The sequence below is a fragment of the Ovis canadensis genome, chromosome 26 (assembly GCF_042477335.2).
Source record: "Ovis canadensis isolate MfBH-ARS-UI-01 breed Bighorn chromosome 26, ARS-UI_OviCan_v2, whole genome shotgun sequence".
NCBI lineage: Eukaryota > Metazoa > Chordata > Mammalia > Artiodactyla > Bovidae > Ovis > Ovis canadensis.
In genome coordinates this window covers 49,841,481-49,859,445 of record NC_091270.1, presented here as the reverse complement: position 1 = coordinate 49,859,445, position 17,965 = coordinate 49,841,481, and the positions used below count along the sequence as shown (strand labels likewise).

The 17,965-nt window shown below is 36.7% G+C and overlaps 1 protein-coding gene across 1 annotated transcript in view; it reads right to left on the bottom strand.

Annotated features, from left to right (window-relative positions):
- Window positions 1-5,351: 5,351 nt before the first annotated feature.
- The window catches only part of LOC138430922 (disintegrin and metalloproteinase domain-containing protein 5-like), a 94,852-nt gene continuing 82,238 nt past the window's right edge, over window positions 5,352-17,965 (bottom strand). The window contains exon 15 of the mRNA XM_069572945.1: window positions 5,352-5,468. Within this exon, the coding sequence (XP_069429046.1) occupies window positions 5,352-5,468 (117 nt within the window). The remainder of the gene's footprint in view (window positions 5,469-17,965) is intronic.

Sequence of the window (17,965 nt, the reverse complement as noted above, 5' to 3'; positions counted from 1 at the left end):
TTCTGCCTCTTAGAAACCCAGCTTGCACATCTGGAATTTTCTCAATTCACATATGGCTGAAGCCTAGCTTGAAGGATTTTGAGCATAACCTTACTACTTACTACCACTTGAAATGAGCATGATGGTATGATGAGTTTAGGCTCTTATGAGGTCATTGCTTTTTCACTGGGACCTGTTGTGCACAAGAACCTGTGTGTGCCCTCTAGAGTGGAGGTTCTGTTTCCCCCAGTCCTATGGAATTACTGCAATCAAACCCCACTGGCCTTTAAAGCCAGATGCTCAGGGAGTTCCTCCTCCTGATGACAGACCCCTAAGCTGGGGACCCCCATGTAGGTGCTCATAACTTTCACTTCTGTGTAATAAGTTCTGTGATATAATTATTTTCCACGTTGTGGGTCACCCACCCAGTGGGTATGGGATTTTATTTTATCGCTATTGCACCCCTCCAACTGTCTCATTGTGGCTTTTGCTTTGTACTTGGATGTAGGGTATCTATTTGTATGTTCCAAAATTTGTTTTCAATGGCTGTTCAGCAGTTAGTTGTGATTTTGGTGTTTTTGCAAGAGCTTATGACTTTCTACCAAGTCATCTTGTCTCTGCCTCCTTTTTCTTTTTCCTGTGTGCTTAATCTTATTTCACTTGCTCATACAGTGCTGAGGGCAGAGGTCTTACACCCTACACTTCAGACCTAGTGTGAAATTGCTTTGCTGACATCTCTGCTGAGTGTGTAGAAGTATTGAATAACACAGCATTGCTTATTTAAAGGTTGCTAACAGAGCATACCTTAAAAGTTCCCCATACAAGAAAAAAAAAAACTCTAAGTATGCTGACAGGTGTTAGCTAGACCTACTGTAGTGACAACCTACATTGTTTTACAATGTATAAAATATCAAATCATTATGTTGTACCCCCTGAAACTAATATAATGCTACACATCACTTATATCTTAATAAAAAATATTTTGAATTGGTTCTGGTGGAGAAGGAGCCGAAAAAACACAAATGGAGATGAAATCTCAAATGTCTGGGTTGAGACAAGCAAGTATCTAAATCAATTACACATTTTGGTTTCCTAAATTTAAAAAAAATTTGTTTTCCCTAAAGATGGCAGTGTTCAGATAAAAATAACTACTGCTGGATTAGTTCTGGGCCCGCTACAAGAACAAACATGTTTTATCTATTCAATTTCTTTTTTTTTCTTTTTGTTTTTCTTTTTTATTTTTTAAATATATTTAATTTTTTAATATAAATTTCTTGATTGCTCTACAAAACTATGAAGTTACATTTCCAGATTCATAGATTGTAACTAAAATGACTAGTGGGAGAAAAAAGTGGAAGTTTTGATAACATCTGTTGATCCCTTACAGTGAAGCAATGACTCTGTCACGTTTTAGAAAGCAAATGTGGCAGCACACATTGCCCCAGCTCTTAGGTAATTTAGTTTCCAGAAGAGAATTTCAAATAAGCTTCTGAGTTTCTATGAAAATTTTAATAAAACCATACAAAATAAAGAGATTGTTGCTATCCTGATCAAACACAAACTAGTCTTTGCTCATCTATATGCATATTTACCAAACAGAGCAAATGTAACTCTTTGCAAGTTCCATTCAGTCTATAAATTTCTTACTGAAGAAAAGAAAAAGATCTCACTTGCCAAATGTCCTGTCCACCTGGTACACAACACTGAAAGGGGTGTGATTTGTTCTTCTGTGATATGAAGGTTTTCATAATGAAAATTTCAATCACTTTTAGTTTCCTCAAATGTGCAGAAGCATTTAACAAGATTTTTTTTGTTTGTTTTTTAACTTCACACTGTGGAAAGACATTGCTTCCTTAAACAAGTGTACAAGGTGGTTGTACACTTTGCTGGCCATAGAAGATATGTTGAAATATTTGCAGTGCAGTGGGTGTGTGTTCAGTCATGGCTGACTCTTTGCAACCCCATGGATGGTAGCCCACCAGGCTTCTCTGGCCACGTAATTCCTCAAGTGAGAATATTGAAGTGGGTCGCCATTTCCTCCTCCAGGGTATCTTCTTGACCCAGGGGTCAAATCAGGATCTCCTGCATTGGCGAGCAGATTCTTTTACCAAACCACCTGGGAAGCCCAGTTCAGTTCAGTTCAGTTCAATTCAGTCGCTCAGTCGTGTCCGACTCTTTGCAACCTAATGAATCGCAGCACGCCAGGCCTCCCTGTCCATCACCATCTCCCGGAGTTCACTTAGACTCAAGTCCATCGAGTCCATGATGCCATCCAGCCATCTTATCCTCAGTCGTCCCCTTCTCCTCCTGCCTCCAATCCCTCCCAGCATCACAGTCTTTTCCAATGAGTCAACTCTTTGCATGAGGTGGCCAAAGTACTGGAGCTTCAGCTTTAGCATCGTTCCTTCCAAAGAAATCCCAGGGCTGATCTCCTTCAGAATGGACTGGTTGGATCTCCTGCAGTCCAAGGGACTCTCAAGAGTCTTCTCCAACACCACAGTTCAAAACCATCAATTCTTCAGCGCTCAGCCTTCTTCACAGTCCAACTCTCACATCCATACATGACCACTGGAAAAACCATAGCCTTGACTGGATGGACTTTTATTGACAAAGTAATAAAGTCTCTGCTTTTCAATATGCTCTCTAGGTTGGTCATAACTTTCCTTTCAAGGAGTAAGCATCTTTTAATTTCATGGCTGCAGTCACCATCTTCAGTGCTTTTGGAGCCCCAAAAAATTAAGTCTGACACTGTTTCCACTGTTTCCCCATCTATTTCCCATGAAGTGATGGGACCAGATGCCATGATCTTCATTTTCTGAATGTTGGGCTTTAAGCCAACTTTTTCACTCTCTTCTTTCGCTTTCATGAAGAGGCTTTTGAGATTCTCTTCACTTTCTGCCATAAGGGTGGTGTCATCTGCATATCTGAGGTTATTGATATTTCTCCCGACAATCTTGATTCCAGCCTGTGTTTCTTCCAGCCCAGCGTTTCTCATGATGTACTCTGCATATAAGTTAAATAAGCAGGGTGACAATATACAGCCTTGACGTACTCCTTTTCCTATTTGGAGCCAGTCTGTTGTTCCATGTCCAGTTCTAACTGTTGCTTCCTGACCTGCATACAGATTTCTCAATAGGCAGGTCAGGTGGTCTGGTAATCCCATCTCTTTCAGAATTTCCCACAGTTGATTGTGATCCATACAGTCAAAGGCTTTGGCATAGCCACGCTAAAATATTTACCTGATGTAAAATCTTATTTTTTAAAATGCTGGACAAGAAGAAAATACTTCTCTAATGTTGAAATTCATGGAGGATGAGAATAGAGAAAAAAAAGTTCTCAATGAAATGGAAATTTATATGCTGCTTTTCCAAAGCAATCTGATGATCTGTGAAGAGGCCTTCAGAATTCCAGAATAGGATGTATTGACTACACCTTGGTAGTTCTATGATTTGCACAGGTTGTGACAACAATTCATACACTTGAAAAAACGACTCATACCTTTGGAAATAAAGACTGCTTCGGAACTCAAAAAATGTAACCAGCAATGGGGAAGCAAGTTAGGAAGGACTTCCTCAGTTCCTTTATTAAAACAGTAATGTATATGGAATTCAAATTAGATTTCACCAACTAAGATTACTTCTATGCTTTAAGCCATGTTCCCTGAAAAAGAAATATTTCACATCCAGTGTGCTTCGGAGTGCATAAAAATGATGGGCATTTGAGACATGGATAGCCTATCTGATGAATTTAAATATGCAAAAGAGCTGACTGACAGAGAGGTGGCCTATTATACCAAGCCTGTAGCAACAAAGTGATTGAACATTTTTGGAGAGCTGCAAAATATGAATAATTTTTCCAAGCCTGAAAACCTGCTTTATCTAGTAAAGAAAACCCTTAGTATCCTATGCTCAACTGCTTTTGTCAAGATACTTAGCATAATGCCATTACAATGAACTGATATCACAATTCAGTAAACGTGGGCTTGTTAAAACAAAGCTTCAAGTCAAAATGAATTTTACATTTGATTCTATTCCACTTTGCTACCACTTAAAAGAAGGATATCTTAAAGGCTGCAAGCAGTTCAGAAAAGTATAACTGGAGAATAAAACAAAAAATATGTCTGACTCTATTATGGCACTGAAAGAAGCATGACAATGTTATTTTCATTAAATATGAGGGTATCATTAATTATTCCTGTTATATTTTTATTCTTGCTCCTTTCTAAAAATCATACATTTATGTATTTTAAGAAAAAAGAAGATAGCCATGCAAAACTTAAATATCTAGTACAGGGTTCTTAAAAAGAGGTAAAGTAAATTGCTGTATTATAGAATACATTATATTCTCATTATAAAGTATTGTTCTTGTTCATATATTGTTACTTTTAATTGGTTTTTCTATAAACTACTATTGATCAGCACTGTTAATTAGTTCTATTGCTGTTTCACTTAAACAACAGCAATTTACATAACAACCTGGAGAAGGAAATGGCAATCCACCCCGGTACTCTTGCCTGGAAAATCCCATGGTTGGAGAAGCCTGATAAGCTACAGTCCATGGGGTTGCAAAGAGTCAGACACAACTGATCAGCTTCACTTCACTTATTTAACAAAAGTACACAATATAGAATAATATCAAATTTGAAATAAATACCCATTTTTTCTACATATTTATGTGAAAATAATAATATATATAGTTTCTTGTTACGTGTTAAATGATTATATTTCCTTTTTTTAGGTCTACACACAGTCTGATATATCTGTATTTTAATTGTCTAAGAAGTTACTCCCCTATGTATGCCTCCTCTTGGTATTCAAGCTGCATATAAGCCTGCCCAGGAGCTCATCATTTATTTGACCCAAAGGAAAAGGGGTAAAGGGGGAAAGACATCCTCTTCTGAAATCAGGACTATTGTCCAGTTGTTCCCAGTCTCATCCAGACCTACTTGATCTCAAAACAATCCTCAGGAACCCTAGGTGTGGGGATATTCTCAAGGTAAAATTTTAAACTTTAGGTCGGAACCCCTACAATGCAAAAGAAAGGAGTGGCCTGAAAGACGACGATGATGACTTAACATCATTTTAAACCAAGCATATGTGAGACAATCCAAAGTGAACAATCAAAATTAACTGGTCAAATTAGGTACACTGTAATTTCTACTTTTCAAATTTCCTACTACTAGGTACAATTTTTGTTAGTAAACAATATCAACATTGATACAGGAATACAAACTTAAAACTGTCTTAGTTTTTTAAAATTTTATAAGTAAAATAAAACTCATATTTGTTGACATGAGTTGCTTTGCAATGTGGCTTGGAACCTAAATTTCATTTTCTTACATATTACCTTAGATTAACAAAGTTTTAAAGACACTAACCAGCTTTGTGCTGGTGTCCATCATCGACACTTCCAAACCCTCCTAGGAGGGGCTTGCAGTTAGGAGGCCCAAACCCTTTCAAACAATGGCAATGATTTAAATTGTTGCATACCTAGAATAATTAGAAAATAGAACAATTTTTATGTACAAAGTTGGTTTTCCATAGAGACCAATGAATATTCTATAATTATTGAACAGAGAATTTAACTTAAATAGACAAATTCAACAAATTGTCACAAATTTTACCTTGAAAATTTCCTATACTGTAGAAAGTATATCTGGCTTCTCTTGCCAAATCATTTTTAAAAATTATTTCAATTTGCCCCATAACCAGACCAAGATATTATCAATCAACAATAACATGCCACTAATTATCATTTACTTCCTAACTTCACAGAAAAGTCTGGACACTAAATTAATGAACAAGACACTTCTAATGACCTCATTTACCAGTTCCTGCCTTTCTCTGTTAAAATAAGATCATTTTGGTTAAATGGTAAACACAGTACCTACAGCATATCCAGCCCACATATTTACCAATCATTTTATATGTCCAGAATCATCTTAAATGTTTCTACATCTTCTCTAATATTAAACAGTTTGGCAAGATTTCTCAAGAAAGTAAGATTGAAGCTGTAAGTTATAGACTGTTTAATCACACCAAGCAGCATGAAGATAATAAAAAATTACTCAGAAGATTTCTTTAAATCTCCAGACTGGTGACTGAATTGTTCAAAGCATGTTACTTAAAATGAAAACTGAAATTACTTACTCCTTTTGAATTACAATCAACATCGTTACTGCATTGTGTAGTATTTATTTGGAATCTAACCTCTATACAGGAAAAGTTCAAACAATACTAAAACAAAGCAAAGAAATTGAAAAACAAATTCAGTCAAACCAACAAATTAGACTGCGCATATAGATAATACATGAGAAAAAATTCAAGGTTTCATATTACCAAGAATTGGCATAAAAACTCAAAACATAAAGTTATAATTGTGACAGCATTGAAATAAATATGAAATAAACTATGTGCCTTCATACTGTAAAAGTATAGTCATGTAAGAAGTTGAAAATTTTATTTTCTTGCCATCTAGCACCAGCAGTCCTCTTAGAAAGAAAAATATCCAGAAAAATAATTTGGTTATGTGAGGAGCATTTAAAAAATATCCAGGCCTGGGCTGTACCCGACACCATTATATCAAGATATCTGTGGGCAGAGTTTAGATGATTACCAGGAGCAGTTAGGGCTGAGAAATATCACATGGGAGGTTGAGATAATAAAATCACGTGTATGAGGAGCAAATGAGGCACGTTACTATTGCATGTGGGGAAAAAAATGAGGAGAAAAGCAAGGATAACAGGAAATTATATGAGGTAATACAATGATGAGAGACTCTCATGAGAGAGATGGCTAAATGGCCTTCTAAGAAAAGGAATGTTTAATGTGTACATTTATATTGCCCTAATTTATGGCGTTAAATTATGTGACCTTTTCCAATTACTCAAAATTTTTCAATAAAATCAATACTTTACAAAAGATTTTTGTTTTTGGCTGAGTTTTGCTTTTTGATCATAATAACAACAGAGGAGACAGAAAGAGGGGGATCAGAACTCAGAAACAGAGATTGGAGCCAATGTCATTTAGATTTCAAGGGGAGAGAGACCTCAGATCTTGTAGGTATCTGTATGTTTTCAAATAAGCAAGATGTGACAGATACTATGATATTATCAAAAACTATTAGGAGAGGGTGGGATGATTTGGGAAAATGGCACTGAAACATGTATAATATCATATAAGAAATGAATCGCCAGTCTAGGTTCGATGCAGGATACAGGATGCTTGGGGCTGGTGCACTGGGATGACCCAGAGGGATGCTTTGGGAAAGAGGCGGGAGGGGGGATCAGGATTGGGAACACGTGTACACCCGAGGCGGATTCATGTTGATGTATGGCAAAACCAATACAATATTGTAAAGTACAAAATAAATTAATAAACAATAATTTTTTTAAAGTAAATTTGAATTTACTAGAGACTAGAGACTCTCTTTCAAAAATATGTACATTAATTTTCTAGTGTAGCTCTTAGAATTAATCATTTCTAAGATAAATTAGAACATTAACTGTTGGATATATTGTTTATAGAATATTAGAGCTTTCTGAAAACATTCTATAATTATAGAAGTATATTATTGTTATTATATCTATAACTATATATTATTATATATTATATTATATATCTAAACAATTATATTATTGTTAATGCTGTTTGCTTATTCTTATGTACAACATACATGATAACTATACATATTGTATTATAGCAGAATATAATATTGAACTAATATTATTCAATTAAAACATTCATCTACCAATCAGAAAAAAATCAAGAGTTGATCATACTAAGTTAAAAATCAATATAAATTTATATATTCTACAGAAACAATCGACACAATTTAAGAAAGTTTTTCCAAAAACGATCCATCAGTTCAGTTCAGTTCAGTTCAGTCACTCAGTCATGTCTGACTCTTTGCGACCCCATGAATTGCAGCACGCCAGGCCTCCCTGTCCATCAACAACTCCCAGACTTTACCCAAACTCATGTCCATCGAGTCGGTGATGCCATCCAGCCATCTCAACCTCTGTTGTCACCTTCTCCTCTTGCTCCCAATCCCTCCAGGCATCAGGGTTTTTTCCAATGAGTCAACTCTTCGCATGAGGTGGCCAAAGTACTGGAATTTCACCTTTAGCATCATTCCTTCAAAAGAACACCCAGGACTGATCTCCTTCAGAATGGACTGGTTGGATCTTCTTGCAGTCCAAGGGACTCTCAAAGAGTTCTCAAACACCACAGTTCAAGGGCATCAATTCTTCAGTGCTCAGCTTTCTTCATAGTCCAACTCTCACATCCATACATGACAACTGGAAAAATCATAGCCTTGACTAGATGGACATTTGTTGGCAAAGTAATGTCTCTGCTTGTGAATATGCCATCTAGGTTGGTCATAACTTTCCTTCCAAGGAGTAAGTGTCTTTTAAGTTCATGGCAGCAGTTACCATTGCAGTGATTCTGGAGCCCAAAAAAATAAAGTCTGACACTGTTTCCACTGATTCCCCACCTATTTCCCATGAAGTGATGGGACCAGATGCCATAATCTTAGTTTTCTGAATGTTGAGCTTTAAGCCAACTTTTTCACTCTCCACTTTCACTTTCATCAAGAGGCTTTTGAGATTCTCTTCACTTTCTGCCAAAAGGGTGGTGTCATCTGCATATCTGACGTTTCTCCCAGCAATCTTGATTCCAGCCCAGCACTTCTCATGATGTACTCTGCATATAAGTTAAATAAGCAGGGTGACAGTATACAGCCTTGACATACTCTTTTTCCTATTTGGAAGCAGTCGGTTGTTCCATGTCCAATTCTAACTGTTGCTTCCTGACCTACATATAGGTTTCTCAAGAGGCAGGTCAGGTGGTCTGGTATTCCCATCTCTTTCAGAATTTTCCACAGTTGATTGTGATCCACACAGTCAAAGGCTTTGGCATAGTCAATAAAGCAGAAATAGATGTTTTTCTGGAACTCTCTTGCTTTTCCCATGATCCAGCGGATATTGGCAATTTGATCTCTGGTTCCTCTGCCTTGGAATCCCTTAGAAGAAATGGAGTAGCCATCATGGTCAACAAGAGTCCAAAATGCAGGACTTGGATGCAATCTCAAAAACGACAGAATGATTTCTGTTTGTCTCCAAGACAAACCATTCAATATCACAGTAATCCAAGTCTATGCCCCAACCAGTAACACTGAAGAAGCTGAAGTTAAACGATTCTATGAAGACCTACAAGACCTTTTAGAACTAGCACCGAAAAAAGATGTCTTTTTCATTATAGAGGACTGGAATGTGAAAGTAGGAAGTCAAGAAACACCTGGAGTAACAGACAAATTTGGCCTTGGAATACGGAATGAAGCAGGGCAAAAGCTAATAGAGTTTTGCCAAGAGAAAGCACTGGTCATAGCAAACACCCTCTTCCAACAACACAAGAGAGGACTCTACACATGGACATCACCAGATGGTCAACACCGAAATCAGACTGATTATATTCTTTGCAGCCAAAGATAGAGAAGCTCTATACAGTCAGCAAAAACAAGACCAGGAGCTGACTGTGGCTCAGATCATGACCTCCTTATTGCCAAATTCAGACTTAAATTGAAGAAAGTAGGAAAAACCACTAGACCATTCAGGTATGACCTAAATCAAATCTCTTATGATTATACAGTGGAAGTAGAAATAGATTTAAGGGTCTAGATCTGATAGATGGAGTGCCTGAAGAACTATGGACAGAGGTTCGTGACATTGTACAGGAGACAGGGATCAAGACCATCCCCATGGAAAAGAAATGCAAAAAAGCAAAATGGCTGTCTGGGGAGGCCTTAAAAATAGCTGTGAAAAGAAGAGAAGTGAAAAGCAAAGGAGAAAAGGAAAGATATAAGCATCTGAATGCAGAGTTCCAAAGAATAGCAAGGAGAGATAAGAAAGCCTTCTTCAGCAATCAATGCAAAGAAATAGAGGGAAAGAACAGAATGGGAAAGACTAGAGATCTCTTCAAGAAAATTAGAGATACCAAGGGAACACTTCATGCAAAGATGGGCATAATAAAGGACAGAAATGGTATGGACCTAACAGAAGCATAAGACATTAAGAAGAGATGGCAAGAATACACAGAAGAACTGTACAAAAAAGATCTTCACAACCCAGATAATAATGATGGTATGTTCACTCACCTAGAGACAGACATCCTGGAATGTGAAGTCAAGTGGGCCTTGGAAATCATCACTAAAAAAGCATCACAACAAAGCTAGTTGAGGTGATGGAATTCCAGTTGAGTTATTTCAAATACTGGAAGATGATGCTGTGAAAGTGCTGCACTCAATATGCCAACAAATTTGGAAAACTCAGCAGTGATCACAGGACTGGAAAACGTCAGTTTTCATTCCAATCCCAAAGAAAGGCAATGCCAAAGAATGCTCAAACTACTGCACAATCACACTCATCTCACACGCTAGATAAGTAATGCTCAAAATTCTCCAAGCCAGGCTTCAGCAATACGTGAACAGTGAATTTCCAGATGTTCAAGCTGGTTTTAGAAAAGGCAGAGGAACCAGAGATCAAACAATCCATAGGACAGTAATTTTGATCAAATAATATGTTACTCAATCCAAACTAGTATTTACATGAGATCTTCAAATGCTATTTAAATATTACTCCCTACAGTGCTTACAAAAACACTTGCTTATACATTGTACAACATAAAAAAATGATCTGTATAAAATTTACTTAAAAGTAATGTTGCTGTTTAAAAGAGGTATGGAGATCATTAAAAACTAATATTGGTGCAATATTGCTCAATAAACCTGTGAAAATTGTCCACAATTTGTAAATAGAGACAATGGGAGAACTACACTCACCCCAATGTCATTTTTGAACATTCATTAAAGGAAAGACAAAGATTGTTTAATTATTTAAGGGAATGCATTTTCCATAACTTGCTAGTCACTACTGAGAAGAGCCTAGATTTTGTTAAGTTACATGATAACAGATTTTGTCTGGCAAATATATAAATGAGTTTTGTCTGACTGAAAAGATAACCCCCAAATTATGGTTTTACTGCTCTATAGGACATTAGCAGATTTTACTTTAAACCTAGCAGTTGTATTTCAACATTCTTTTGCCTAATGGCTCTAGATATGTAGTCCTTTAAACACTCTTTGAACTAGCTTTCACACTTTGTTCCTTCATTACTGTGTTTGATGGGCGCTCAAATTTATATTTGTATAAAAGCTATGTTTTTACATTTCTGAAAGTCTTCAAGCCCCAAATGAAGTACCTAAGTGGACATATTTGCCATACTCAAATTTCTTTGCCCAACAAAAGTTCCCTTTAAGCTATTTAAGTATGGACATGTATTTTCTTATATGCACATGCCTTGTAGGGTAATTTACAAGTGGCATCAAAGATTTACTTTGGCTCACTCTCCATTTCTCTTGAGTTTTCTTTTCCTTCTCAGTTTTGTTTTGAGTTGTTTTGATATCATTTCTGATTCTTAACCGGTCAGTAAGTCTGCCCATGATATATGCTGTGCTGTGCTTAGTTGCTCAGTCCCATCTGACGCTTTGTGATCCCATGGACTGTAGCCCTCCAAGCTCCTCTGTCCATGGGGATTCTCCAGGCAAGAATACTGGAGTGCATTGCCATGCCCTCCTCCAGGGGACCTTCCCATCCCAAGGATCAAACCCAGGTCTCCTGCATTGCAGGCAGATTTTTTTACCATCTTAGCCACCAGGGAAGCCAATGAATACTGGAGTGGGCAGCCTATCCCTCCTCCAGGGGATCTTCCCGACCCAGGAATCAAATCGGGGTCTCCTGCATTGCAGGCGAATTCTTTACCAGCTGAGCTACCAGGGAAGCCCACCCATGATATATACATGTATATATGTATTTGTGAATATATAAATATTTGAATATTTGTGAATATATAAATATATGTGAATGTTTGCATATATGCATATACATGTGTATATACATGTGCATACACATACAACTTTGCTTGTTTTACATATTATAGAATGGCTATACCTTTGGGTTGTGTAAATTGTTCATTTTTGCCACTTTAAAAAGAAAATGAGTGTGACTTTAAGGAACCATATAATGTGTGTATAAGTTTTTAGGCTGCTAACTAGCTTCTGTATGAGAGGTAGTAATTAATTATCTACCTCTCATTTCTTTCTGAAATACCTTAACTGTGTTAAAATTATAATTATACAGTTGGGACATATTAGTAGCAATAATGGCAGAAGACAACCATCTCAGGGTAATGGGTTGTGTAATTGCTTTTCAAAAGACAAACTAGCTTTATCCTGATGTTATATCTGATTATTTCAGAATATAAAAGAAGACAGTCAAAGTCAAGGTTTAAATGAATACAGAATATTATATTTTGTGCAAAGTAACCTTTATTTTGTTTATAGTATCTGTAATTAAAAAAATAATGAGTCTGAAAAATTTTAGTAATAACTGTTCAGTTTTGGTGGGATCAATCATAAGATAATTTTAGAATGTGCCTGTGAATAATGTAGAGCCTTACAGAGAATGAGATGGTTGGATGGCATCACCAACTCAATGGACATGGGTTTGAGTAGACTCCGGCAGCTGGTGATAGACAGGGAGGCCTGGCGTGCTGCGGTTCATGGGGTCACAAAGACTTGGACACGACTGAGTGACTGAACTGAACTGAACTGAATACTGTATTGATGTAAAATTATAATTTGGATTTTTAAGAATTGTATACCTAGAAGTTGGTTGTGAAGTATTTAATTTGCTCTTAATAGAGGTCATCGTCATCGTGAAGTCACTCAGTCGTGTCCAACTCTTTGTGATCCCATGGACTGGAGCCCACCAGGCTCCTCCATCCATGGAATTTTCTAGGAATAGAGGTAGTACAAAGCTTTTCTTTACTTTCTATAATTCACCTAGATGAGAGAGATTCAGTAGTTCACCAAAATAATTTTCTGGCTTTGTATCATGTAAATGGTTATTTTTAAAACTTCTCCATATTTTTGAAAGAGCTAAAGTTCTGTATAATTTTACTACATTCACCTATTAATATGGAAGCTCTTGCACTGTCACTTTGGTTAACAGGGAGCTAAGCAAGTTTTACTATATACCAATAATCCTTTTTAATTAAGTGACCATACCACCTTGGGCAACTGTGGTGATTTTTATCTTACCAGTTCTGAGTCTAAAGTCAAAAAAAATTGGGGGTCATTTTTTTAATACCTAAAACTATTTTTAAATTTCTGAGATTGCAAACAGAAAGTAACGGATTTGACCTCTTATCTCATAAACAAAAGAATGCTAAAAATAATTAAATTTGTTTTATATTCTCCATAATTTATTCATTTTTGGAAGATATTAAATTTTTAATGAAAATGCATCACACTGTAAGGGCTTTTTACAAAACAACAAAAACTATTGTTCCTAACTGCAATTGAGAAGAATTTTATATCTTTACTTTTTAATTCATTTTAAAATTTAAGTATAGCTTATTTACAATGTTGCCTTAGCTTCAGGTGTATAACAAAGTAATTCAGATGTGTGTGTATATATATATATATATATATATATATATATATATATATATATATATATTCTTTTTCCTCCGGTATAGGAAATGACAACCCACTTCAGTATTCTTGCCTGGAAAATCCCATGAACAGAGGAGCCTGGTGGGATGCAGTCTATGGGGACACAAAGAGTCGAATAAGATTGAGCACACACACAATGATGATTCTTCTTCAGATTCTTTTCTATTATATGTTATTGCAACACACTGAATATAGACCCCTGTGCTATACAGTAGATTGTTGTCATATACCTATTTTATACATAGTAGTGTATATCTTTGGAGAAGGCAGTGGCACCCAACTCCAGTACTCTTGCCTGGAAAATCCCATGGAAGGAGGAGCCTGGTGGTCGGCAGTCCATGGGGTTGCTGAGAGTTGGACACGATTCAGTGACTTCACTTTCACTTTTCACTTTCATGCATTGGAGAAGGAAATGGCAACCCACTCCAATGTTCTTGCCTGGAGAATCCCAGAGATGACGGAGCCTGGTGAGCTGCCGTCTATGGGGTCACATAGAGTCGGACATGGCTGAAGCGACTTAGCAGCAGCAGTGTATATCTTAACTCCAAACTCCTAATTTATGATAGTTTCCATTACTTCTCAGTTAAATAGCAATGTAGGAGCTGCATAGGATGACAGTATGGAGATTCCTTAAAAAAACTAGGAATAAAATCGCCATATGACCCAACAATCCCACTCCTAGGTATATACCCTGAGGAAACCAAAATTGAAAAAGACACATGTATCCCATTGTTCTTTGCAGCACTATTTACAACCAGCCAGAATATGGAAGCAACCTAGATGTCCATCAACAGATGAATGGATAAAGAAGTTGTGGTATATATATACAATGGAATATTACTCAGCCATAAAAAGGAACACATTTGAGTCAGTTCTAATGAGGTGGATGAACCTAGAACCTATTATACAGAGTGAAGTGAGTCAGAAAGAGAAAAATAAATACCATATTCTAACACATATATGTGGAATCTAGGAAAATGGTACTGAAGAATTTATTTACAGGGCAACAATGAAGAAACAGACATAGAGAATAGACTTATGGACATGGGAAGAGGGAAGGAGAGGGTGAGATGTACGGAAAGAGTAACATGGAATCTTACATTACCATATGTAAAACAGATAGCCAATGGGAATTTGCTGTATTGCTCATGAAACTCAAACAGGGGCTCTGTATCAACGGAGAGGGGTGGGATGGGGAGGAAGGTTCATAAGGGAAGATATATATTTATACCTATGGCTGATTCATATTGAGGTTTGACAGAAAACAGCACAATTCTGTAAAGCAATTATCCTTCAATAAAAAATAAATTTTTAAAAAAGAGGTGCATAGGATGAACTGTCAAAGAAATTCAGCCAGCCTTCCCTAGGTTAATTTTAAATGTTATTAATATAAGCAAAACTATTGGTCTCAGCATATATTGTAAATGTTACAAGAATGAATTGAAAGCTCATAGAAAATCAAGTTCATTTCTCTCCATAATATTCTCTTATCCTCAAAAGAAACTTTGATCAAACTCTTTTTCCTTGTTTTTTTAAATTTTATTTTATTATTATTATATTAATTTATATTAATACTATTATATTAATTTTATTTTATTATTTTTTTACTTTACAATATTGTATTGGTTTTTTTATCACACCCCTGCACTCCAATAAGAGATTTTGTTTTTCTCCATTTTAATACTATTGGTGACTCTAATAAATTAACCATTCAAACTTTATAAGCTTTTGATCAACTGGTAGTTTGTACTTTCAGATACAAAATAGAAACTAAATCTTCACTGACATGTAGAAAGGATCCTATAAGGTATTCTAAACTATTTGAATTTAAGAATTAGACTCACAGGTATAGGATATGGAACTTATGCTGACACTGATTAGACTATTTCACTATGGTGTGAATTAGATATATCATGTGGCTGAATCAGGATTTACTGGAATCCATTATATCCAAAAATAAAATGCCATACAAAAGTAAACTGCTAACTCAAGATCCAGGGAAGTAAAAATTAATTATTCAGGGATAAATTAAATGAGAAAAATTAATTGTGGTTATGCTTTTCTGATGATAAATGAGAAAGCTTTTTTTTTCAGTTCAGTTCAGTTCAGTCACTCAGTCATGTCCGACTCATTGCGACCCCATGAATTGCAGCACGCCAGGCTTCCCTGTCCATCACCAACTCCCGGAGTTCACTCAAACTCACATCCATCGAGTCGGTGAGGCCATCCAGCCATCTCATCCTCTGTCGTCCCCTTCTCCTCCTGTCCCCAATCTCTCCCAGCATCAGAGTCTTTTCCAATGAGTCAACTCTTTGCATGAGGTGGCCAAAGTACTGGAGTTTCAGCTTTAGCATCATTCCTTCCAAAGAACACCCAGGGCTGATCTCCTTTAGAATGGACTGGTTGGATCTCCTCGCAATCCAAGGGACTCTCAAGAGTCTTCTCCAACACCACAGTTCAAGGGCATCAATTCTTCGGCACTCAGGTTTCTTCACAGTCCAACTCTCACACGCATACATGACTAATGGAAAAACCATAGCCTTGATGCATTTCTAATCTTCACTTCATTAGCTATATGCTTTTATAAACTGAAATGAAACATTTTAAACCAGTAGCTGGTTCCACACGTCTCCTCAAATTCAAAAATAAAACTTTCACTGTTTCTTCACTTTTAATGGCAATGTAATTATTTATACTCTTGATAATAGTCCAAACTTACTGTCCTGCAATCTTCCCAGGTGGCTCAATGGTAAAAAAAAAAAAAAAAAAAAAATCCACCTGCCAAGGCAGAAGACACAGGAGATGCAGACTCTATCTCTAAGTGGGGAAGCTCTCCTGAGGGAGGAAATGGAGACCCACTCCAGTATTCTTATCTGGAATACTAACCCATGGACGGAGGAGTCTGTGGGTTGCAAAAGTGCTGGATACAATTGACTGAGTACACACACAATAAATAACTAGAAAACTAGACTTAAGAGTGCTCCTGCAGAAGAACAGAGAAATAGCTGTAGAAAGAATGAAGAGACTGGGTCAAAGTGGGCGTGATGGTCAGTTATGAATGTGTCTGGGCGTGAAAGTAAACCCTGATGCTATAAACAGCAATATCGCATGGGAACATGGAATATTAGGTCCATGAATCAAGGTAAATTGGATATGGTCAAGCAGGAAATGACAAGAGTACACATCAACACTTTAGAAATCAGTGAACTAAAGCAGATGGGAAAGTGCAAATTTCATTGAGATGATCATTATATCTACTATTGTGGGCAAAAATCCCTTAGAAGAAACAGAGGAGCCCTCATGGTCAACAAAAGAGTCTGAAATGCAGTACTTGAGTGCAATCTCAAAAACAACAGAATGATCTGTTTGTTTCCTAGGAAAAACATTGAACTTCACAGCAATACAAGTCTATGTCCAGCCAATAATGCCAAAGGAAGTTGAACAGTTCTATGAAGATGTACAAGAAGTCTGGAACTAACAGCAAAAAAAAAAAAAGATATCCTTTCATTATAGCAGACTGGAATGCAAAAGGAGGAATCAAGAGATACCTTCAGTAACAGGCAAGTTTTGGCCTTGGAGTACAAAACAAAGCCCGGAAAAGGCCAACACACTGGTCACAGCAAACATCCTCTTCCTACAAGATGAGACAAGTCTACACATGAACATCACTAAATGGTCAGTACCAAAATTGGATTAATTATATTCTTTGCAGCCAAAGAGGAGAAGCTCTATACAATCAGGAAAAACAAGACCTGGAGCTGATTGTGGCTTGGATCATGACCTCCTTAGTGCAAAATTTAGGCTGAAATTGAAGAAAGAAGGGAAACCTACTAGGCCACTCAGGCATGACCTAAATCAAATCCATTATGATTATACAGTGGAGGTGATAAAACAGATTCAAGGGATTAGGTCTGGTAGATAGAATGCCCGAAGAACTGTGGATGGAGGTTCATAACACTGAATAGGAGGCAGTGACAAAAAACAACCCCAAGAGAAATAAATGCAAGAAGTCAAAGTGGTTGTCTGAGGAGGCCCTACAAATAGCTGAGAAAAGAAAAGAAGCAAAAACAAAGAAGAAAAGGAGAGATATACTCAACTGAATGTAGACTTCCAGAGAATAACAAGGAGAGAAAAGAAAGGCTTCTTAAGGGAACAATGCAAAGAAATAGAGGAAAACAGTAGAATGGGAAAGACCAAAGATCTCTTCAAGAACATTGAAAGATATGAAAGAAACATCTCATGCAAAGATCCACGCAATAAAGGACAGAAACAGCAAGGAACTAACAGAAGCAGAAGAAATTATGAAGAAATAGCAAGAATACATAGAAGAACTATACAAAAAAGGTCATAGTAAACTGGACAACCATGATGGTGTGTTCACTCACCTAGAGCCAGACATCCAGGAGCGTGA